The 27,061-nt window shown below is 39.3% G+C and overlaps 2 protein-coding genes across 2 annotated transcripts in view; both read right to left on the bottom strand.

Moving 5' to 3' along the window:
• LOC143925339 (uncharacterized) overlaps positions 1 to 2,737 on the bottom strand; it is a 33,120-nt gene extending 30,383 nt beyond the window's left edge. The window contains exon 1 of the mRNA XM_077449914.1: positions 2,663 to 2,737. The gene's annotated coding sequence lies outside the window, so the exon portion shown is untranslated. The remainder of the gene's footprint in view (positions 1 to 2,662) is intronic.
• Positions 2,738 to 24,704: 21,967 nt separating this feature from the next.
• The window catches only part of LOC143925338 (uncharacterized), a 63,972-nt gene continuing 61,615 nt past the window's right edge, over positions 24,705 to 27,061 (bottom strand). Inside the window, exon 4 of the mRNA XM_077449913.1 lies at positions 24,705 to 26,331. Coding sequence (XP_077306039.1) covers positions 25,973 to 26,331 — 359 coding nt within the window. The 3' untranslated portion in view covers positions 24,705 to 25,972. The remainder of the gene's footprint in view (positions 26,332 to 27,061) is intronic.

Genomic DNA, 27,061 nt, shown 5'->3' with positions numbered 1-27,061 from the left:
GGCGGCGGCAGCACCCGAGAGACGATCGAGAGATCGGCTTCGGGTGCCAACATCGCGGGCGCGTTGGGCGGGTAAGTGTCCTTATTTTAAAAGTCAGCAGCTGCAGTATTTGTAGCTGCTGGCTTTTAAAAAAAAAAAAAAAAAGGCGGACTCCCGGCGGACTCCCGCTTTAACCCACTCCCCATTGCATCTAATCCCTCTACATTATGAAGAGATACGTAAACTGTTGGCGCTATATAAATTGTGTATAATAATAATAATAATAATAATAATAACAATATTATATGTATTTGTTGTTTTTTATTTATATGTATTTATAGTTATTTTTTATTAAATATATATATTTTTTTCACATACAGTAAATATTATCTAACAAAAAAAAGAAAATTTAATTGGTGTTGCGCTCCTTAAAAAATAAAAATTTTGTTTACAAAGACAATTTTTATCTCTCAAGGAGCACAACACCGATTTACTTTTTTATTTATTTATCACGGGTAGTGTTTGACCCCTACGGTGTCTGCAGCAACCTTGTCTGTATTACCCCTCGTTACTAGCGCAGGAGCACCTACTGTTATGGTAAATATTATCTGCCACCCTTTTTGTGGGTTCCGAAGCCGTAGATGAGCGCCCCTCCCCCGTACATCCTCAGGATGACAACCTCTGCTCTATAGACCCCGGACAGTTGTCATCACACCGGGGGAAGACTCTGCAGTGACCTTTGATCCTTGTACAGTCTCCATATAGAAATATTTATAATGTAATCATACATAGAGATACAATGTAATGATAGAAATACAATGTAATCATAGAGATACAATGTGACCATAGAGACATACAATGTAACCATAGGGATACAATGTAACCAGAGATACAATGTAATCATAGAGATACAATGTGACCATGGAGACATACAATGTAACCATAGGGATACAATGTAACCAGAGATACAATGTAATCATAGAGATACAATGTGATCATAGAGATACAATGTGATCATAGAGATGCAATGTAACCAGCGATACAATGTAATCATAGAGATACAATGTAATCATAGAGATACAATGTAATCATAGGGATACAATGTAACCAGAGATACAATGTAATCATATAGATACAATGTGATCATAGAGATACAATGTAACCAGAGATACAATGTAATCATAGAGATACAATGTAATCATAGAGATACAACGTAATCATAGAGACACAATGTAATCATAGGGATACAATGTAACCAGAGATACAATGTAATCATATAGATACAATGTGATCATAGAGATACAATGTAACCAGAGATACAATGTAATCATAGAGATACAATGTAATCATTGAGATACAACGTAATCATAGAGACACAATGTAATCATAGGGATACAATGTAACCAGAGATACAATGTAATCATAGAGATACAACGTAATCATAGAGACACAATGTGATCATAGAGATACAATGTGATCATAGAGACACAATGTGACCATAGAGATACAATGTGACCATAGAGATACAATGTAATCATAGAGATACAATGTAATCATAGAGACACAATGTAATCATAGAGATACAATGTAATCATAGAGACACAATGTGACCATAGAGATACAATGTGACCATAGAGATACAATGTAATCATAGAGACACAATGTAATCATAGAGATACAATGTAATCATAGAGATACAATGTGATCATAGAGACACAATGTAATCATAGAGACACAATGTGATCATAGAGATACAATGTAATCATAGAGACACAATGTAATCATAGAGATACAATGTAATCATAGAGATACAATGTGATCATAGAGACACAATGTAATCATAGAGATACAATGTGATCATAGAGATACAATGTAATCATAGAGACACAATGTAATCATAGAGATACAATGTAATCATAGAGATACAATGTGATCATAGAGACACAATGTAATCATAGAGATACAATGTAATCATAGAGATACAATGTAATCATAGAGACACAATGTAATCATAGAGACACAATGTGATCATAGAGATACAATGTAATCATAGAGACACAATGTAATCATAGAGATACAATGTAATCATAGAGATACAATGTAATCATAGAGATACAATGTAATCATAGAGACACAATGTAATCATAGAGATACAATGTAATCATAGAGATACAATGTGATCATAGAGACACAATGTGATCATAGAGATACAATGTAATCATAGAGACACAATGTGATCATAGAGATACAATGTAATCATAGAGACACAATGTGATCATAGAGATACAATGTGATCATAGAGATACAATGTAATCATAGAGATACAATGTAATCATAGAGACACAATGAGATCATAGAGATACAATGTAATCATAGAGACACAATGTGATCATAGAGACACAATGTAATCATAGAGATACAATGTGATCATAGAGATACAATGTAATCATAGAGATACAATGTAATCATAGAGATACAATGTAATCATAGAGATACAATGTAATCATAGAGATACAATGTGACCATAGAGATACAATGTGAAGATATGTTTTTCCCTTTTGCACTCTGATAGTATTGAGTGAACAATGCTTGGACGAGGGTCTCCCAGGAGGATTTCAGAAGTTCATATTGTCCCCCGAAATATCTAACCAGCCCCCCTATAGATGGAGAGAGGGGAACATACCTAATCTATGGTGTCAGTCCTGGAAATGAACATCGCAGTCCTTCCTGCCGGTCACATGACATCACATTCCACTTATTTACTTTCACATTCACTTCTATTAACCCTTCTGTTACCCCGACTGTCTGTAATCGCACATCGCACTCTTCATAGGAAGTGATATAGAGAGATGTACTATAAATAGCTGTGATATGTTTGGAATGTTTATGGGGCTCATTCACCTCTCTGTGGGGTCAATTCACACATAATTATCATTTGTAATAAATACTGCAAAAAGGAAAGAAAATGAGACAAATCATTAAACCAAATTCACTATAAAACAAACAAACAACCCCCCCCCCCCCCCCAATATACACACATATGATATCTCATGGGACAGTTGATATTATAGAAATGTACAACAATGAGGGGAACTCCGTACTGAGCAGAAAGTTACAAGAATACAATGTATATCGGTGTGAGAATACAATGTATATCAGCGTGAGAATACAATGTATATCAGTGTGAGGATACAATGTATATCAGTGTGAGAATACAATGTATATCGGTGTGAGGATACAATGTATATCAGTGTGAGGATACAATGTATATCAGTGTGAGGATACAATGTATATCAGTGTGAGAATACAATGTATATCAGTGTGAGGATACAATGTATATCAGTGTGAGAATACAATGTATATCGGTGTGAGGATACAATGTATATCAGTGTGAGGATACAATGTATATCAGTGTGAGGATACAATGTATATCAGTGTGAGAATACAATGTATATCAGTGTGAGAATACAATGTATATCAGTGTGAGAATACAATGTATATCAGTGTGAGAATACAATGTATATCAGTGTGAGAATACAATGTATATCAGTGTGAGAATACAATGTATATCAGTGTGAGAATACAATGTATATCAGTGTGAGGATACAATGTATATCAGTGTGAGAATACAATGTATATCAGTGTGAGAATACAATGTATATCAGTGTGAGAATACAATGTATATCAGTGTGAGAATACAATGTATATCAGTGTGAGAATACAATGTATATCAGTGTGAGGATACAATGTATATCAGTGTGAGAATACAATGTATATCAGTGTGAGAATACAATGTATATCAGTGTGAGAATACAATGTATATCAGTGTGAGAATACAATGTATATCAGTGTGAGGATACAATGTATATCAGTGTGAGAATAGAATGTATATCAGTGTGAGAATACAATGTATATCAGTGTGAGAATACAATGTATATCAGTGTGAGAATAGAATGTATATCAGTGTGAGAATACAATGTATATCAGTGTGAGAATACAATGTATCAGTGTGAGAATACAATGTATATCAGTGTGAGAATAGAATGTATCAGTGTGAGAATACAATGTATATCAGTGTGAGAATAGAATGTATCAGTGTGAGAATACAATATATATCAGTGTGAGAATAGAATGTATATCAGTGTGAGAATACAATGTATATCAGTGTGAGAATACAATGTATATCAGTGTGAGAATACAATGTATATCAGTGTGAGAATACAATGTATATCAGTGTGAGAATACAATGTATATCAGTGTGAGAATAGAATGTATATCAGTGTGAGAATACAATGTATATCAGTGTGAGAATACAATGTATATCAGTGTGAGAATACAATGTATATCAGTGTGAGAATACAATGTATATCAGTGTGAGAATACAATGTATATCAGTGTGAGAATAGAATGTATATCAGTGTGAGAATACAATGTATATCAGTGTGAGAATACAATGTATATCAGCGTGAGAATACAATGTATATCAGTGTGAGAATACAATGTATATCAGTGTGAGAATACAATGTATATCAGTGTGAGGATACAATGTATATCAGTGTGAGGATACAATGTATATCAGTGTGAGGATACAATGTATATCGGTGTGAGAATACAATGTATATCAGTGTGAGAATACAATGTATCAGTGTGAGAATACAATGTATATCAGTGTGAGGATACAATGTATATCAGTGTGAGAATACAATGTATCAGTGTGAGGATACAATGTATATCAGTGTGAGAATACAATGTATATCAGTGTGAGAATACAATGTATATCAGTGTGAGAATACAATGTATATCAGTGTGAGAATACAATGTATATCAGTGTGAGGATACAATGTATATCAGTGTGAGAATACAATGTATATCAGTGTGAGGATACAATGTATATCAGTGTGAGAATACAATGTATCAGTGTGAGAATACAATGTATATCAGTGTGAGGATACAATGTGTATCAGTGTGAGGATACAATGTATATCAGTGTGAGGATACAATGTATATCAGTGTGAGAATACAATGTATCAGTGTGAGAATACAATGTATATCAGTGTGAGAATACAATGTATATCAGTGTGAGGATACAATGTATCAGTGTGAGAATACAATGTATCAGTGTGAGAATACAATGTATATCAGTGTGAGAATACAATGTATATCAGCGTGAGAATACAATGTATATCAGTGTGAGAATACAATGTATCAGGGTGAGAATACAATGTATATCAGTGTGAGAATACAATGTATATCAGTGTGAGGATACAATGTATATCAGTGTGAGGATACAATGTATATCAGTGTGAGAATACAATGTATCAGTGTGAGAATACAATGTATATCAGTGTGAGAATACAATGTATATCAGTGTGAGGATACAATGTATCAGTGTGAGAATACAATGTATATCAGTGTGAGAATACAATCTATATCAGTGTGAGAATACAATGTATCAGTGTGAGAATACAATGTATATCAGTGTGAGAATACAATGTATATCAGTGTGAGAATACAATGTATATCAGTGTGAGAATACAATGTATCAGTGTGAGAATACAATGTATATCAGTGTGAGAATACAATGTATATCAGTGTGAGAATACAATGTATCAGTGTGAGAATACAATGTATATCAGTGTGAGAATACAATGTATATCAGTGTGAGAATACAATATATATCAGTGTGAGAATACAATGTATATCAGTGTGAGAATACAATGTATATCAGTGTGAGAATACAATGTATATCAGTGTGAGAATACAATGTATATCAGTGTGAGAATACAATGTATATCAGTGTGAGAATACAATGTATCAGTGTGAGAATACAATGTATATCAGTGTGAGAATACTATGTATATCAGTGTGAGAATACAATGTATCAGTGTGAGAATACAATGTATATCAGTGTGAGAATACAATGTATATCAGTGTGAGGATACAATGTATATCAGTGTGAGAATACAATGTATATCAGTGTGAGAATACAATGTATATCAGTGTGAGAATACAATGTATATCAGTGTGAGAATACAATGTATCAGTGTGAGAATACAATGTATATCAGTGTGAGGATACAATGTATATCAGTGTGAGAATACAATGTATATCAGTGTGAGAATACAATGTATATCAGTGTGAGAATACAATGTATCAGTGTGAGAATACAATGTATATCAGTGTGAGAATACAATGTATCAGTGTGAGAATACAATGTATATCAGTGTGAGGATACAATGTATATCAGTGTGAGAATACAATGTATATCAGTGTGAGGATACAATGTATATCAGTGTGAGGATACAATGTATATCAGTGTGAGAATACAATGTATATCAGTGTGAGAATACAATGTATATCAGTGTGAGAATACAATATATATCAGTGTGAGAATACAATGTATATCAGTGTGAGAATACAATGTATATCAGTGTGAGAATACAATGTATATCAGTGTGAGAATACAATGTATATCAGTGTGAGAATACAATGTATATCAGTGTGAGAATACAATGTATATCAGTGTGAGAATACAATGTATATCAGTGTGAGAATACAATGTATATCAGTGTGAGAATACAATGTATATCAGTGTGAGAATACAATGTATCAGTGTGAGAATACAATGTATATCAGTGTGAGAATACAATGTATATCAGTGTGAGAATACAATGTATATCAGTGTGAGAATACAATGTATCAGTGTGAGAATACAATGTATATCAGTGTGAGAATACAATGTATCAGTGTGAGAATACAATGTATATCAGTGTGAGAATACAATGTATCAGTGTGAGAATACAATGTATATCAGTGTGAGGATACAATGTATATCAGTGTGAGAATACAATGTATATCAGTGTGAGGATACAATGTATATCAGTGTGAGGATACAATGTATATCAGTGTGAGGATACAATGTATATCAGTGTGAGGATACAATGTATATCAGTGTGAGAATACAATGTATCAGTGTGAGAATACAATGTATATCAGTGTGAGAATACAATGTATATCAGTGTGAGAATACAATGTATATCAGTGTGAGGATACAATGTATCAGTGTGAGAATACAATGTATCAGTGTGAGAATACAATGTATATCAGTGTGAGAATACAATGTATATCAGTGTGAGGATACAATGTATATCAGTGTGAGAATACAATGTATATCAGCGTGAGAATACAATGTATATCAGTGTGAGAATACAATGTATATCAGTGTGAGAATACAATGTATATCAGTGTGAGAATAAATGTATATCAGTGTGAGGATACAATGTATATCAGTGTGAGAATACAATGTATATCAGTGTGAGAATACAATGTATATCAGTGTGAGGATACAATGTATATCAGTGTGAGGATACATGTATATCAGTGTGAGAATACAATGTATCAGTGTGAGAATACAATGTATATCAGTGTGAGAATACAATGTATATCAGTGTGAGGATACAATGTATCAGTGTGAGAATACAATGTATATCAGTGTGAGAATACAATGTATATCAGTGTGAGAATACAATGTATATCAGTGTGAGAATACAATGTATATCAGTGTGAGAATACAATCTATATCAGTGTGAGAATACAATGTATATCAGTGTGAGAATACAATATATATCAGTGTGAGAATACAATGTATATCAGTGTGAGAATACAATGTATATCAGTGGTGAGAATACAATATATATCAGTGTGAGAATACAATGTATATCAGTGTGAGAATACAATGTATATCAGTGTGAGAATACAATATATATCAGTGTGAGAATACAATGTATATCAGTGTGAGAATACAATGTATATCAGTGTGAGAAATACAATGTATATCAGTGTGAGAATACAATATATATCAGTGTGAGAATACAATGTATATCAGTGTGAGAATACAATGTATATCAGTGTGAGAATACAATATATATCAGTGTGAGAATACAATGTATATCAGTGTGAGAATACAATGTATATCAGTGTGAGGATACAATGTATATCAGTGTGAGAATACAATGTATATCGGTGTGAGGATACAATGTATATCAGTGTGAGGATACAATGTATCAGTGTGAGGATACAATGTATATCAGTGTGAGAATACAATGTATATCAGTGTGAGGATACAATGTATATCAGTGTGAGGATACAATGTATATCAGTGTGAGAATACAATGTATATCAGTGTGAGGATACAATGTATATCAGTGTGAGAATACAATGTATATCAGTGTGAGAATACAATGTATATCAGTGTGAGAATACAATGTATATCAGTGTGAGGATACATGTATATCAGTGTGAGAATACAATGTATATCAGTGTGAGAATACAATGTATATCAGTGTGAGAATACAATGTATATCAGTGTGAGGAACAATGTATCAGTGTGAGAATACAATGTATATCAGTGTGAGAATACAATGTATATCAGTGTGAGAATAGAATGTATATCAGTGTGAGAATACAATGTATATCAGTGTGAGGATACAATGTATATCAGCGTGAGAATACAATGTATATCAGTGTGAGAAACAATGTATATCAGTGTGAGAATACAATGTATATCAGTGTGAGGATACAATGTATATCAGTGTGAGGATACAATGTATATCAGTGTGAGGATACAATGTATATCAGTGTGAGAATACAATGTATATCAGTGTGAGAATACAATGTATCAGTGTGAGAATACAATGTATATCAGTGTGAGGATACAATGTATATCAGTGTGAGAATACAATGTATCAGTGTGAGGGATACAATGTATATCAGTGTGAGAATACAATGTATATCAGTGTGAGAATACAATGTATATCAGTGTGAGAATGCAATGTATATCAGTGTGAGAATACAATGTATATCAGTGTGAGGAAACAAAGTATATCAGTGTGAGGATACAATGTATCAGTGTGAGAATACAATGTATATCAGTGTGAGAATACAATGTATATCAGTGTGAGGATACAATGTATCAGTGTGAGAATACAATGTATCAGTGTGAGAATACAATGTATATCAGTGTGAGAATACAATGTATATCAGCGTGAGAATACAATGTATATCAGTGTGAGAATACAATGTATATCAGTGTGAGAATACAATGTATATCAGTGTGAGAATACAATATATATCAGTGTGAGAATACAATGTATATCAGTGTGAGAATACAATGTATATCAGTGTGAGAATACAATATATATCAGTGTGAGAATACAATGTATATCAGTGTGAGAATACAATGTATATCAGTGTGAGAATACAATGTATATCAGTGTGAGAATACAATGTATATCAGTGTGAGAATACAATGTATATCAGTGTGAGAATACAATGTATCAGTGTGAGAATACAATGTATATCAGTGTGAGAATACAATGTATATCAGTGTGAGAATACAATGTATCAGTGTGAGAATACAATGTATATCAGTGTGAGAATACAATGTATATCAGTGTGAGGATACAATGTATATCAGTGTGAGAATACAATGTATATCAGTGTGAGAATACAATGTATATCAGTGTGAGAATACAATGTATATCAGTGTGAGAATACAATGTATCAGTGTGAGAATACAATGTATATCAGTGTGAGAATACAATGTATATCAGTGTGAGAATACAATGTATCAGTGTGAGAATACAATGTATATCAGTGTGAGGATACAATGTATATCAGTGTGAGAATACAATGTATATCAGTGTGAGAATACAATGTATATCAGTGTGAGAATACAATGTATCAGTGTGAGAATACAATGTATATCAGTGTGAGAATACAATGTATCAGTGTGAGAATACAATGTATATCAGTGTGACGATACAATGTATATCAGTGTGAGAATACAATGTATATCAGTGTGAGAATACAATGTATATCAGTGTGAGAATACAATGTATATCAGTGTGAGAATACAATGTATATCAGTGTGAGAATACAATATATATCAGTGTGAGAATACAATATATATCAGTGTGAGAATACAATGTATATCAGTGTGAGAATACAATGTATATCAGTGTGAGAATACAATGTATATCAGTGTGAGAATACAATGTATATCAGTGTGAGAATACAATGTATCAGTGTGAGAATACAATGTATATCAGTGTGAGAATACAATGTATATCAGTGTGAGAATACAATGTATATCAGTGTGAGAATACAATGTATATCAGTGTGAGAATACAATGTATATCAGTGTGAGAATACAATGTATATCAGTGTGAGAATACAATGTATCAGTGTGAGAATACAATGTATATCAGTGTGAGAATACAATGTATCAGTGTGAGAATACAATGTATATCAGTGTGAGAATACAATGTATCAGTGTGAGAATACAATGTATATCAGTGTGAGGATACAATGTATATCAGTGTGAGAATACAATGTATATCAGTGTGAGGATACAATGTATATCAGTGTGAGGATACAATGTATATCAGTGTGAGGATACAATGTATATCAGTGTGAGAATACAATGTATCAGTGTGAGAATACAATGTATATCAGTGTGAGAATACAATGTATATCAGTGTGAGAATACAATGTATATCAGTGTGAGAATACAATGTATATCAGCGTGAGAATACAATGTATATCAGTGTGAGAATACAATGTATATCAGTGTGAGAATACAATGTATATCAGTGTGAGAATACAATGTATATCAGTGTGAGGATACAATGTATATCAGTGTGAGAATACAATGTATATCAGTGTGAGAATACAATGTATATCAGTGTGAGGATACAATGTATATCAGTGTGAGGATACAATGTATATCAGTGTGAGAATACAATGTATCAGTGTGAGAATACAATGTATATCAGTGTGAGAATACAATGTATATCAGTGTGAGGATACAATGTATCAGTGTGAGAATACAATGTATATCAGTGTGAGAATACAATGTATATCAGTGTGAGAATACAATGTATATCAGTGTGAGAATACAATGTATATCAGTGTGAGAATACAATCTATATCAGTGTGAGAATACAATGTATATCAGTGTGAGAATACAATATATATCAGTGTGAGAATACAATGTATATCAGTGTGAGAATACAATGTATATCAGTGTGAGAATACAATATATATCAGTGTGAGAATACAATGTATATCAGTGTGAGAATACAATGTATATCAGTGTGAGAATACAATGTATATCAGTGTGAGAATACAATATATATCAGTGTGAGAATACAATGTATATCAGTGTGAGAATACAATGTATATCAGTGTGAGAATACAATGTATCAGTGTGAGAATACAATGTATATCAGTGTGAGAATACAATGTATATCAGTGTGAGAATACAATGTATATCAGTGTGAGAATACAATATATATCAGTGTGAGAATACAATGTATATCAGTGTGAGAATACAATGTATATCAGTGTGAGAATACAATGTATATCAGTGTGAGAATACAATATATATCAGTGTGAGAATACAATGTATATCAGTGTGAGAATACAATGTATCAGTGTGAGAATACAATGTATATCAGTGTGAGAATACAATGTATATCAGTGTGAGAATACAATGTATCAGTGTGAGAATACAATGTATATCAGTGTGAGAATACAATGTATATCAGTGTGAGGATACAATGTATATCAGTGTGAGAATACAATGTATATCAGTGTGAGAATACAATGTATATCAGTGTGAGAATACAATGTATATCAGTGTGAGAATACAATGTATCAGTGTGAGAATACAATGTATATCAGTGTGAGAATACAATGTATCAGTGTGAGAATACAATGTATATCAGTGTGAGGATACAATGTATATCAGTGTGAGAATACAATGTATATCAGTGTGAGGATACAATGTATATCAGTGTGAGGATACAATGTATATCAGTGTGAGAATACAATGTATATCAGTGTGAGAATACAATGTATATCAGTGTGAGAATACAATATATATCAGTGTGAGAATACAATATATATCAGTGTGAGAATACAATGTATATCAGTGTGAGAATACAATGTATATCAGTGTGAGAATACAATGTATATCAGTGTGAGAATACAATGTATATCAGTGTGAGAATACAATGTATCAGTGTGAGAATACAATGTATATCAGTGTGAGAATACAATGTATATCAGTGTGAGAATACAATGTATATCAGTGTGAGAATACAATGTATATCAGTGTGAGAATACAATGTATATCAGTGTGAGAATACAATGTATCAGTGTGAGAATACAATGTATATCAGTGTGAGAATACAATGTATCAGTGTGAGAATACAATGTATCAGTGTGAGAATACAATGTATATCAGTGTGAGAATACAATGTATATCAGTGTGAGAATACAATGTATCAGTGTGAGAATACAATGTATATCAGTGTGAGAATACAATGTATATCAGTGTGAGGATACAATGTATATCAGTGTGAGAATACAATGTATATCAGTGTGAGAATACAATGTATATCAGTGTGAGGATACAATGTATATCAGTGTGAGAATACAATGTATATCAGTGTGAGGATACAATGTATATCAGTGTGAGGATACAATGTATATCAGTGTGAGAATACAATGTATATCAGTGTGAGAATACAATGTATATCAGTGTGAGGATACAATGTATATCAGTGTGAGAATACAATGTATATCAGTGTGAGAATACAATGTATATCAGTGTGAGAATATAATGTATAAGTGTGAAAATTCAACGTGCCACTCCCAAACCTGCATGGTGCAAAAAAGCTGTGCATTATTATTATTATACACGATTTATATAGCGCCAACAGTTTATGCAGCGCTTTACAATGTATAGGGGGACAACACAATTACAGTACAGTTTAATACAAAAGGTACAGGAGGGCCCGGCTCGTAGAGCTTACATTCTAAAGGGAGGGGGTGGTGGTACAAAGGGTAATAGCTGCAGAGAATGATTTGATGGGGGTGACTCGGTCACAGTTAGGTGGGTGTGGGATCTGCTTCCCTGAATAAATGAGTTTTCAAGGATCTCCTAAAGGTGGACAGGGTAGGGGCTGATCGGACAGACTGGGGCAGGGAGCTCCAGAGGATGAGAGAGGCTCTGGAGAAGTCCTGAAGGTGAGCATGGGAGGAGATAGTAAGGGAGCCTAGAGAGCAGGAGGTCCTGGGAGGAGCGGAGGGGACAATTTGGGTGATATCTGCAGATGAGGTTGGTGATGTAGATGGGGGAGATGTTGGGGGTGGCTTTGTATGTTATGGTTAGCATTTTGAATTTTAGACGGTGAGGGAGGGGAAATCAGTGAAAGGATTGGCAGAGAGGGGCCCCAGTCACGGAACAATTAGTGAGGTGTATTAGTCTAGCAGCAGAATCCATAATAGACTGAAGTGGGGATATCCTGTGTAAGGGTCGGCCATTAAGTTGCAGTAGTTGGGAAATAATCAAGGAGTGAACGAGTTGCTTTGTGGTGTCATTAGTCAGGAAGGTGGAATTCTGGAGATGTTGTGGAGGTGAAGGCGGCAGGATTTAGCCAGTGATTGGATGTGGGGAGAAGGAGAGGTTGGAGTCAAGGATTACACCCAGGACCCTGGCATGTGTGGAGGCACCAATGGTTGTGTTGTTGATATTAATGGTGAAGTCACGGTGTGGGGGGGGGGGGGGGGAGGGGATCGTGAAGGAGGAAATATAAGAAGCTCAGTTTTAGAAAGATTGAGTTGGAGGAAGTGGTGTGACCTCCATACTGATATGTCATTCAGTAAGTTGGAGATCTGTGAAGAGATGGAGGGGGTGAGTTGAGGAGTGGAGAGATAGATCTGGATGTCCTCAGCATAGAGGTGGTATTGGAAGCCATGGGAGGTGATCAGCTGGCCCAGGGAAGAGGTATGGAGCGAGAATAGGTGGGGCCCAAGGACGGAACCTTGGGGTACCCCAACAGAAAGAGGAAGAGGAGCGGAGGAGATGGAGTTGTAAGTGACACTGAAAATGCGCTGAGATAGGTAGGAGGAAAACCAGGATAAAGCAGAATCACAGAGGCCAAAGGAGTGGAGTTTGCTGAGGAGGAGCAGGTGGTCAACTGTGTCAAAGGCAGCAGAGAGGTCTAAAGGTATGAGTATGGAGTATGGAGTAGTGGCCGTTGGTTTTAGCAGTTAGTAGGTCATTGGTGAGTTTTAGTTGGGCAGCTTCAGTAGAATGTTGTAGGCGGAAGCCGGACTGTAGAAGGTCGAGAAGGTTGTTGTCCATGAGGTAGCGACTCATTCGGTCATGGACAAGGCGTTTGATGAGCCTGGAGGCAAACAGGAGCAGGGAGATGGGTTTTAAGTTATTCAGGTGGGGTCTAGTGAGGGTTTTTTGAATGAATAACCAATCAGCTTCCAGGTTTTATTGCAGACACTTAAAGTGGTTGTAAACCCACATGAAAAAAAAAAAGACCTCATTATATAATACTCACCTGAGACCAAAGCCCCCGCTGCAGTGCCCGTACACAGCACCGGCTGGTGACATTTCTCCCTGGAGTTACTTCCGGGTATCGCAGGCTCAGGAGCTGTGAATGGCCGGAGCCACAATGACGTCACTCCCGTGCATACGCGGCAGAGCTGCCGGTAACGGCACACTCACTGAAGCCAACGGCACGTACTGCCATTGCTTCCGTGCGCATGTGCTGATGATATCAGCACATGCAGATAAAGGGGTATCTCCTAAACCATGCAGGTATAGGAGATATTCGGGGTAGCTACACGTAAGCCTTAAAGGGGATGTACCTGTACACCCTTTTGCCCACCCGTGCCATTCTGCCGACGTATATATCGTCATGCAGTGGTCGGGAAGAGGTAAGAAGCCGAATTAAGGCCGGGTTCACACTGGTACGACAAAAGCTCCGCCATTGGGAGCTCATGTCGCATGACGTGTGAAAATCAATGTTTCCTATGGGATCGTCTTAACTGGTCCGACACAAGTCGGTCCCACTTTGACAAATGCTCCCTACACTACTGTGGTCCGAATTTGATCCTACTTCAGCTCATTGAATATCACTGAAGTCGGATCTGACTTTGGCTCTGCGACTTGTGTGCTGAGGATCTTGAAGGGGAACTCCACGCCAAATAAAAATAAATAAAAAATTTCATGGGTTCCCCTCCAAGAGCATACCAGGCCCTTCAATCTGGTGTGAATTTTCAGGGGAACCCCCGCACCGAAAAAAAATGACATCGGGGTCTCAACTGGTATGGTTCAGGAGGGGGGGTGGGGACGAGTGACCCCGGTATGGTTCAGGAGGGGGAGGATGGGGAGGAGTGACCCCGGTATAGTTCAGGAAAGGGTGGCGCTCGCTCGTCCCCACCCCTTTTCCTGACCTGCCAGGCTGTGTGCTTGGATCCCTTCAAAGTTGGATCCCTGTTCATTGAAGTCGGACCTCAAGTCACAGGGCAAAGTCGGATCCAAAGTGATATGACTGTTGTGTCATACCAGTGTGAACCCGGCCTTATGCCGCGTACACACGACCAGACTTTTCAATAGCAAAGGTCCGACGGAACCAATCCGTCGGACAATTCGATCGTGTGTGGGCTTCATTGGACCTTTGCTTTCCAAAAGTCAGACGGACTTTAGAAATAGAACATTTTCAAATTTTTCAGACGGACTTGAGTCGGTCGAAAAATCCGTTCATCTGTGTGCTGGTCCGACAGACAAACAATGACGCTAGGGCAGCTATTGGCTACTGGCTATTAAATTCCTTATTCTAGTCCGGTCGTACGTTATCACATTCGAATCCGTCAGACTTTGGTGTGATTGTGTGTGGGCAAGTCCGTTTCGTTGGAACTCCGTCAATAAGCCCTCCGGAGTTCAGTCCATCGAAAGTCCGGTCGTGTGTACGCGGCATAAGAAGCTGATTGGCTTCCATGCACAGCTGCACCAGATTCTGAGTGCTCCCGTTTTTGCAAGTCTACCTTGATGTATGATGGATTTCTATGACCTGGAGCCCTGAGGTGGCTTTACCGGAGCTCAGAACGGGAGATCGCCACGCTGCAGGTCTGGAGGGGAGGGGGTTCTGTGTAAGTTCACCTTACGGATTTTTCTGTAAGGTGAACTTACCCTTCAACCACTTAAGGACCGCCTCCTGCACATATACGTCGGCAGAATGGCACGGCTGGGCACAAGCACATACCAGTACGTTGCTTTTTAAGTGCCCAGTTGGTCCTGAGCTCCATGATCGTGGCCGCGGGACCAGCCTACCCGATCGCTGCTTGTGTCCCGAAATCGGGTCACAGAGCTGAAGAACGAGGAGAGATCTGTGTAAACAAACCTCTCCCTGTGTTTCCTAGTGTGGCTGTCACCGATCGTCTCTTCCCTTTTATAGGGAAAGACGATCAGTGACGTCACATGCCAGGCCACGCCCCTACAATAAAAAAAAACATAACGTCACACATAACCCCTACACTGCCCCCTAGTGGTTAACTCCTTCACTGCCTGTGTCATTTACACAGGAATCAGTGCATTTAAATAGCACTGATTGCTGTATAAATGACAATGGTCCCAAAAATGTGTAAAAAATGTCCGATGTGTCCGCCATAATGTCGCAGTCACAATAAAAATTGCTGATCGCTGCCATTACTAGTAAAAAAAAAAAATATTAATAAAAATGCTATAAAATTACCAAAAATATGTAGAAGAATACGTATCTGCCTAAACTGAGGAAACAAAATGTTTTTTTATATATTTTTTTGGGGATATTTATTATAGCAAAACGTAAAAAATATAGATTTTTTTTTTTTTCAAAATTGTCGCTCTATTTTTGTTTATAGCGCAAAAAATAAACACCGCATAGGTGATCAAATACCACCAAAAGAAAGCTCTATTTGTGGGAAAAAAAAGGACGCCAATTTTGTCTGGGAGCCACGTCACCACGACTGCGCAATTATCAGTTAAAGCGACGCAGTGCCAAATCGCAAAAAGGGGCCTGGTCCTTTGGCTGCAAATTGGTCCGGGGGCTTAAGTGGTTAAACCACAATTGAATGACAGATGTAAAAATTCAATGTTTTGAACTATAAGAAAATGGCCGATGGCCAGGTGTTTAATAGACAGCACCACCGTCCAATTAGCATCCCTCTGATGAAGATACATCATTTCCCTTGTATGGACACATGTAGGGGAGGGGACTGGACAGCGTAGGAGACAGCTGGTCTGTCATATGGAGTAGGAGTATCACGTACTCGGTAGAAGACAACTTCTGTTTGCGATCCAGTTCGCTCATGTGCACTTCTATGCGCCATAGCCCAATTTCTATGAGCAATAGGAATGCGCATTCTTCTGCACCTCTGGGTTCTTCTGGGGAGATGAATCTGTCTGCTGGTGGGTGCATCCTGACAAGGAGCAAACAATCTCATCTATGGCTCAGCGCTATTAAGGCATGTTATAGAGCGGTGTACTGATGCCCCAGACCCATGTGAGTACCCTACTATAGGGCTTTGTTTGTAGGAAATAAAATCTTTTTAAATGGTATCATGCTATGGAGTTTCTTTTTGATATTTGTATGTCAGGAGGCGACATCTTTGAGCAGTGTTTGGACCTTGCAATCTGACCTGAAATCTGTCTGCTACACGCAGAAGGAATCATTTTCTCACGCATTTCTTCTTTCATGATCACTCACTGGGACTGTACATTAAAACTTTCTGTGAACAGTAGGGGCTTATCTGTGTGTATCAGTGGCAGCTAATGCTCAAAATTTTTAGGTGGGTGCAAACAAACTGAAAGATATTGAAACACCCCCCCCCCCCCCCCATCAATTGCAGCCACTGTGCCCATCAATTGCAGCCACTGTGCCCATCAATTGCAGCCACTGTGCCCATCAATTGCAACCACTGTGCCCATCAATTGCAGCCACTGTGCCCATCAATTGCAACCACTGTGCCCATCAATTGCAGCCACTGTGCCCATCATACACAGCCACTCGTGCCCTTTAGGCCAAAAAGTTGAATTTTGGTCTCATCTGACCAGATCACCTTCTTCCACATGTTTGCTGCCCCCTCCCCCACATGGCTTCTCACAAACTCTAAACAGGACTTTTTATGACTTTCTTTCTCCAATGTCTTTCTTCTTGTCACTCTTCCATAAAGGGCAGATTTGTGGAGAGACGACTAATAGTTGTCCTGTGGACAGATTCTCCCCCCTGAGCTGTGGATCTCTGCAGCTCCTCCAGAGTTACCATGGACCTCTTGGCTCTTCTCCGATGAATGCTCTCCTTGCCCGGCCCGGTCAGTTTAGGTGGACGGCCATGTCTTGGTAGGTTTGCAGTTGTGCCCATACACTTTCCATTTTCCGATGATGGATTTGACAGAGCTCCGTGAGATGTTCAAAGCTTGGGAGATTTCTTTATAACCAAAGCCTGCTTTATACTTCTCCACAACTTTATCCCTGACCTGTCTGGTGTGTTCCCTGGCCTTCATGATGCTGTTTGTTCACTCAGGTTCTCTAACAAACCTCTGAGGGCTTCACACAACAGCTGTACTTATACTGAGATTAAATTACACACAGGAGGACTCTATTTACTAATTAGGTGACTTCTGACGGCAATTGGTTCCTACAGATTTTAGTTAGGGGTATCAGAGTGGAGAAAAGGGAAAGGCATTGAAACCACTGAAAACCATATTTAATTTTCCTCCCACTTCACAATTATGAGCCACTTTGTGTTGGTCTATCACATAAAATCCCAATAAAATAAATAAAAATTTTTGGTTGTAACATGACAAAATGTGGAAAATGTCAAGGGGTATGAAATTTAGGGCTGTGGAAATTAAAGATGAATTCCTTGATTAATTAATTTTTTTGATCGATCAAAATTCTTTTGATCGGTACTCACCTCTCCGCCGGCTTCCGGGTCTTCAGGGAATTCCGTCGGAGATCCAGTGACGTCACGGACATCAACGTCACCGGACTCCTCCCCCCTTCCCCAAGTGCCTCCGTCTGCTAACGAAGGGAAGGGGGGAGGAGTCCGGTGATGTTGAAGTTCTGATTGAACGTAACGCATATGGGGGAGGAGCTACGCATGACGTCACCCGCTGCTGCCCTACGGAAATAACATGATTGTCGGCTTTACATGCTGTGTTTTTATCATCTTTATGTGAGTAGTTTGTGTTTTGAACACAAAAATGAAATCTTATACTTAAGCGGTGAGCACTTTGATCTTTTCTTTCTACCCATGACCCGGCGTTCTTGCTGAGATCCAAGGAGACTTGAGAGAAGTTTATGGTCCGTGTTAACCCTTTTGATACCCGCTTGCATGACCACCTGTTTGCACAGGGGTCCATGCCATAAGGTGAGAGTGATTAGTTAGACCGGAGGTGGGGGGATTGTCACGCTACTGTGGGAAAAAAAAAACGACTTGCATCAGTGCTACAGTTTGAATTTAAAACGTATTTGTGTGAACTGTGAAGTCAAGTCATGGATTGTGGAAAACTGAAAGTGAAGGGAAAAACACTGCACTACTACAACGAAATCAGCGGCTATCACTCTAACATACAAAGTCAAAACAGGATATAAGATAAATAGTGTAGCGCTAGGATAATAAAAACAATTCATGTGGGTGAACAAAAAGGAGAAAATGAATAAGTACTGAAAGAATGATCACACAGTTATTGTGCAATACAGTGCAAACAAAACTAAATATCATGAGAAATTATTGTTTAATACAGTGCATAATAAAGCTGCATATCATGAACAGTTATTGTGCAACATAGTTACAATGAGTGCTAAAGAGAAACTATGGTCAGTTTGTCTCTCTATGAAAATGTCCTCTTATTGTGCTGAATAGGGGAAAAAGACCAATCTTCTCATCCAGGATATAACAAGAGGAGAGGAAGGGACCAACAGCAACAATCTATTTGCCTGAATCAATGTTTATATGAGAACCTTCTATAGATGTAAGATGGGTACTCTTACCAATGGCGTTGGATCCACCTGTCATATGACAGTGGGTCTAAAAGGCTTATATTCACCGAAGGTTATGCTCTGGCCTCCAATAGGAAGGATTCCGGCGTATAGACCTCGTTTGACCGTCCCGGATCACGGATAGAGGTAGGTATTCACAACAACCACCGTCCGGTAGTCTCCAAATTCCAGGAAAGGATAGTATTTCAGGAACCAGGCATATCCAAACTCGGATTTCAGATAAAAACATTTTAGTAGAGGCTGCCCTTCACGTACACTTCTGGGGACACTAGCGTGATAAACATCCTCAAGAAATCCTGTCTTGCATAATCTAGATGCCCTTAGTGCTTCAGCTGGTCCCAAATCTTTGTCTTAGTCCCTGGCGCACTGACACCCCCCAACTACAACCTACATTTGGTATGTCCACCTTCCAGTAGGTGGACATACCAAATGTAGGTTGCAGCTTCAGCTGGTCCCAAATCTTTGGGATGCTAGCGTGATAAACATCCTCAAGCAATCCTGTCTTGCATAATCTGGATGCCCTTAGTGCTTCAGCTGGTCCCAAATCTTTGTCTTAGTCCTTCCAGATGGTGGACATACCAAATGTAGGTTGTAGTTGGGGGTGTCAGTGTCCCAGGGACTAAGACGAAGATTTGGGACCAGCTGAAGCTGCAACCTACATTTGGTATGTCCACCTTCCAGAAGGTGGACATACCAAATGTAGGTTGTAGTTGGGGGTGTCAGTGTCCCAGGGACTAAGACAAAGATTTGGAACCAGCTGAAGCTGCAACCTACATTTGGTATGTCCACCGTCCAGAAGGTGGACATACCAAATGTAGGTTGTAGTTGGGGGTGTCAGTGTCCCAGGGACTAAGACAAAGATTTGGGACCAGCTGAAGCTGCAACCTACATTTGGTATGTCCACCGTCCAGATGGTGGACATACCAAATGTAGGTTGTAGTTGGGGGTGTCAGTGTCCCAGGGACTAAGACGAAGATTTGGGACCAGCTGAAGCTGCAACCTACATTTGGTATGTCCACCTTCCAGAAGGTGGGCATACCAAATGTAGGTTGTAGTTGGGGGTGTCAGTGTCCCAGGGACTAAGACAAAGATTTGGGACCAGCTGAAGCACTAAGGGCATCCAGACTATGCAAGACAGGATTTCTTGAGGATGTTTATCACGCTAGCGTCCCCAGAAGTGTACGTGAAGGGCAGCCTCTACTAAATGTTTTTTTTATCTGAAATCCGAGATTGGATATGCCTGGTTCCTGAAATACTATCCTTTCCTGGAACTTGTAGACTACCGGACGGTGGTTGTTGTGAATACCTACCTCTATCCGTGATCCGGGACGGTCAAACGAGGACTACACAACGGGATCCTTCCTACTGGAGGCCAGAGCATAACCTTCGGTGAATATAAGCCTTTTAGACCCACTGTCGTATGACAGGTGGGTCCAACGCCATTGGTAAGAGTACCCATCTTACATCTATAGAAGATTGTGGAAACAAACTAGTCTTGGGTGATTGTATATAGTGTATACCACATTTACCACTGACTAATGCAGAGCTGCAATGCAAGGAGATCAGCTAAAAGTAGTTGGATCTGTATGTGCTTTATAATTAATCGAAATTAGACGATTAATCGATTTCTAAAAACAAAAATCAATTAATCGAGCGCGAAAATTTTAATCAGTAACAGCCCTAGTATGAATACTTTTTCAAGGCACTGTACCTCCTCTGTGCAGTTGATTTTGCACAGAGCAGCCCATGTCCTCCTCTTCTGGAGTCCCTCTTTGGCTCTCTTGGCCCCTCCCTCTTGTCGAGTGCCCACCGAGCCGAGCCACAGCTCCATGTCCATTCAGGCACAGAGCTGCAGCCTGGCGGAAAGTCTGACCGTGTGTACAGGGCAATAAGGTGAACATGGAGTACCTTTTACCCTTAGGCAGGATGTGAGCAGAAACATGTTTCCTCAATGAAAATCCTGTAGATGCCTGAACTTCCTCTATCATGCTTGGATACAGAGCCAAGTATACGTCACCTGGCCGCCAATACATAGAAACATAGACAATGTATGGCTGAAAGAGAAGAAATGGTCTATAGAGGCATTTTATTAACCTTCACTTACTTCCTCCTATCCTCCAAGTGAGAAGAGGAAGGTAGTGAGGTCTACACAATTGATGTGGTTCTCTGCACAGAGAGGCGTTTCTTCATCCCTAGAAAATGCAAAATATACAAACACAAACCCAATGGGACTTTCAGAAGAAATTCCAAACAGAGTTACGAAATATAAAACACAGAATTTTATTACCTAAATAAATCTTTTAGAAAAAAATGCAAAAAATTACATAAAGTATGCATTAACCACTTACAGACCGCCCGCCGTCATTTTACATCGGCCATTTGAAGTGGGATAGCGTTGTTATGGCAACAGCTAGCTGTCAGAACTCCGGTATCCTCTCTTCTTCAGCGGGCGGTCCGCTTCAAGATAAAAGCGGTCTCTGCGGCGGATTCGCCGCAAGATAACTTTAATGCCCCGTACGCACGATCGGACTTTCCGCCAACAAAACCGTGGATTTTTGTTCGAAGGTCGTTGGCTCCGACTTGTCTTGCATACACACGGTCACACAAATGTTGGCCAACAATTCCGAATGTGGTAACGCGGTGACGTACAAGACGTACGACGAGCCGAGACAAAGGAAGTTCAATAGCCGCCGCGGCTCCTTCTGCTTGATTCCTGAGCATGCGTAGAGCTCTGTGTGACGGACTTGTGTACACACACGATCGGAAATTCCGACAATAACGTTTTGTTGGCGGAAAATTTGAGAGCCTGTTAGCCAACATTTGTTGGTGGAAAGCCCGACAGCAAATGTTCGATGGAGCGTACACAATGGTCGGACTTTCAGCCAACAAGCTCACATCCAACATTTGTTGTCGGAAAATCCGATCGTGTGTACGGGGCATTATCGGTGGCGGGAGAGGGCCCCTCCCGCCGCTCTACGGTGCCCTCCACTGTTCACCAGAGCCACCAGCAGCAGTGAAGGCAATCAGATCCTGTCCCCTGCTTGGTAATGGAGATGATTGAGGGGAAGATGGCCCCCATCCGGCTCCATACCATTGCAAGGCTGAGGCAACTTCAAAACATCACTTCCGCCCATAGCTCCAATTGGGAATTTTTTTTTATTTTTTTCGACATTTATTTATTTTTTTATTGCATTTTAGTGTAAATATGAGATGTGAGGTCTTTTTGACCCCCCTCCCAGATCTCATATGTAAAAGGTCCTGTCATTCTTTTTTTTTCTATCACAAGGGATGTTTACATTCCTTGAAATAGGAATAAAAGTGACACCATTTTTTTTTTTAAAGTGGTTGTAAACCCTTACAACACACTTTGACCTACAGGTAAGCCTAGATTAAGGCTTACCTGTAGGTCCAAGAAATATCTCCTAAACTTACACGGTTTAAGAGATATTTGCCAAAAAACAGGCACCGCTGTCTACGGCACATGCGCCGTAGACAGAGGCGCGCAGGCGCACTGAGCGTGGCACCGTCAACGACGAAGACGCATGCGCGGGGTTGACATCATCGCGGCTTCGCCGAATGACAGCGGCGGAGCGGCGAGACCCACCGAGAAGATGGATGCGCCGGACTACAAGGGACAGCGGTGACTTCGCTGGCTCCTGTGTCAGGTACGTGACACATAATGGACTACTATGCGATGCGATGTGATGTGATGCATAATAGTCCATTATGCTTTGCCTTTGCAGGGAATGAAAGAGGAAGTAAACTCATCAGGGTTTACTTCCTCTTTAAAGAACAGTGTAAAAATAAAAAATAAAAAGTAAAATAAATAAGAAAAAAATGTTTTTTTTAACATATTTTGTATTTATGTAATACAATTTAGTTTTTTCTATATTTCTTACTTCTGTTTGGCATTTCTAATAAAAGTCCCATGGGCTCTGTCTATATTTATAGAAGGTATTGAAGTAGACCTTCCTGGACCTTACCCGCCATTTATTTTCTACATAATTGATAACTATATGGGGCACATGAAGACTGTGATATATGCCGTGGGTTCACGGAGGCGCTGTATGTCGGCACACGGTCATAGCAAGATCATCTTAAAGGGAGTTTGTCCTTTGTTGAGGTGTTATTCACATCTACACCTGTTTTGTGTCCGGACTGCTCGGTAATTTTAAGCTTGTCCTCACTCTGCGGTTGAGTGTCATTCATTCATCTATCAATCCCATTTTTTGTCCATATATTTCCACAGTTAATGTCATTTTTTGTTATCATTGAGTGTAATTTCTTCAGCGCCTCCATGCTTTTAGGTGTTTTCTCAGATTGAATCATTGTCTCTCTTTAGAGATTAAATTCTATTGCCCCTGAGGAAGCCATTTTTAATGGCGAAACATGTAGGGAAGGATTGATCGGATAGCACTCTAAGCCCTTGTACACACGGTCGGAGAATCCGTCGGAATGTGTCCTATCGGACCGTGTCGTCGGACAATCCGACTGTGTGTGGTATGCATCGGACTGATTCCGTCGGAATATCCATCGGACCCAATTTTCCAACATGTTGGAAATATTCACCGACCAACTGGTTCGATCGGACATACTCCGATCATGTGTAGAGAATTTTGATCGGACCAAGTGCCACGCATGCTCAGATCAAATTCCTACATCAAAGCTATTGGCTGCTAGTCCCATCGTAACGAAATTACGTCATCACGTTCTGAATGATCAGATTTTTCGACAACTTAGTCCGACCGTGTGTATGCAACAGTTTCGGACAAGATCCAACAGGCAAAATCTGACGGACAAAATCTGACGGATTTGGTTGGCAGAATGTCCAACCGTGTGTACAGGGGCTAAGTCCTTGTACACACGTTCGGAGATTTCGACAACCAAATCCATGGAGTTGTAAGTCACACTGAAAGTGCGCTGAGATAGGTAGGAAAACCAGGATAAAGAGGCCAAAAGAGTGGAGTTTGCTGTGGAGGAGCAGGTGGTCAACTGTGTCAAAAGCAGCAGAGAGGTCTTAGCCCTTGTACACACGGTCGGAGATTCCGACAACCAAATCCGTCTGAGTTATTCCGACGGATTAATTCCGGAAGAGGTCCGGAAGTGATGTTGCATACACACGGTCGGACCAAGTTGTCGGAAAATCCGATTGTACATAACGTGATGACGTTATTTAGTTAGGACGGGACTACGTTCAGGCTAGTAGCCAATAGCTTTGGTCTAGGAATTTGATCTGAGCATGCCTGGCACTTTGTCCGTCGGAGTAGGCTACACATGATCGGAGTATGTCCGATCGGAGCATTTTGTCGGAAAATATTTCCGGCAAGTTGGAAAACTTGGTCCATCGGATATTCAGACAGAAACAGTCCGATGCAAACCACACACTGTCGGAATATCCGACAAAACGCTCCGATTGGACACATTCTGACGGAATCTCCGACCGTGTGTACAAGGGCTAAGCCCCTGTACACACGGTCGGACATTCTGCCAACCAAATCCATCGGATTTTGCCTGTCGGATCTTGTCTGAAACTGTTGCATTCACACGGTCAGACTAAGTTGTCGAAAAATCCGATCATTCAGAACATTTTGATGTAATTTCGTTACGATGGGACTAGTAGCCAATAGCTTTGATGTAGGAATTTGATCTGAGCATGCGTGGCACTTGGTCCGATCAAAATTCTCTACACATGATCGGAGTATGTCCGATCGAACCAGTTGGTCGGAAAATATTTCCAACATGTTGGAAAATTGGGTCCGACGGATATTCAGACGGAATCAGTCCGATGTGTGTACAAGGGCTAAGGCCACCTCCATCTTGGCCCAACACATTATAAATTCTGTGCTTCCTGGAAATTGGATAGAATATATTTATTTTGAGATTATTTTTTTCTATTTATGTAATCTGTATCATTTCTTTGTGTTATATTCAATAAATTTTGTAAAAAGTCGATTTTTTAAAAAATATTTACAGTTGTCAATTTTCTTTGAAGCACCGTGATAATCCCCTTCTTTCTTTTGAAATTATTGCTTTTGGTATAACTGTGATATATAACTAGGGCTGTACAATCTAAGAAGTATTATATTAAAGGAGAGTACATGGACCTTTTTTCCCCCCCAACTCCTTCTCACTATTTTTTTTTTCATTCTCTTCTTCTTTTTTCAGGTCGCTGTTTTTTTTAATATATTTTATGATGAAATTCAAATGCTTTCTTCTTTCCTCTCTGGGATCCCCCATATGTCTCACACGGAATTTGATGTCTTCTAAAACCTCAGTGAGGAATTTGATGATCTCTTCGTGTTTCTCTCTCACCACCGGCTGGCCCTCTGCGGTGTAATTTTCGATGGTGTATATCTTTTCTATCCCCATGTTTGTAAAGACGGACTTCACGGACTCCACTCCACCACTGTATTTGTGTGTCAGGACAATGTACGGGTTAATGCCTGGAACATCAACATGGAGGACTTCAGTACAAGCCAGTTCATGAACAAGGGGAGATACAGTAAAGGGGGATAGAGGAGAGCCATTATCTGGGTGAAGAGAAGGGAGATAGCATAATTGCAGCCTTTTTCTGGATGAATAATCTGAAGTAGAGAAGCAAAAGGAAGAAATAGACAGAGGTAAGACAATAGTTTTTTTTCAGGAGCGTGTAAACACTCCTGTATTTTGACAGCTGCTGGTCCCATTACAGAATTCTGGTTTTGACTATCATGCATCCTTGTCTGTCTGTCCACCTGCAAGGGGGTTGCTGTGGCCAGTCTCTGGGTGGAGACCAAACCCGATTTAAGCCAGCCAAGCCTGCAGTCTCAAGTTTGTGATATTGTGTTTGTTACATGTGTTCCAAGCTTCCTTTATCTGTTCGGCTCTGCTAGATTGGATTCCTTTGTTGTCAACCTTGGAATTTATATTGACTATTCTCTGTACTTTTCCGTGCCTTTTGACTACGGATTTACCCTGAGTATTCTGAAACTTGCCTGCCTTGTACATGGACCTTCATTGTACCGGTTTGCTGTACTCAGTTTGCGCCTGTCTTGGCATGGTGGCCAGGCACTATAGCATTGTGTATAAGTCCTGGGGGCAACCGAGTACTGGTAGGCCTGCCTGCCTCATGGAAAAGGGGGCTGCTATAGCTGAAGAACACAGAAACTTAAAGCGGTTCTGCACACAAGTTAT

The sequence above is a fragment of the Lithobates pipiens genome, unplaced genomic scaffold (assembly GCF_037356315.1).
Source record: "Lithobates pipiens isolate NorthernLeopardFrog02 unplaced genomic scaffold, aLitPip1_a1.2 Scaffold_22, whole genome shotgun sequence".
NCBI classification, from domain to species: Eukaryota; Metazoa; Chordata; class Amphibia; order Anura; family Ranidae; genus Lithobates; species Lithobates pipiens.
The sequence above is the reverse complement of the archived record's forward strand: the minus strand, read 5'-3'. Positions and strand labels throughout refer to the sequence as shown.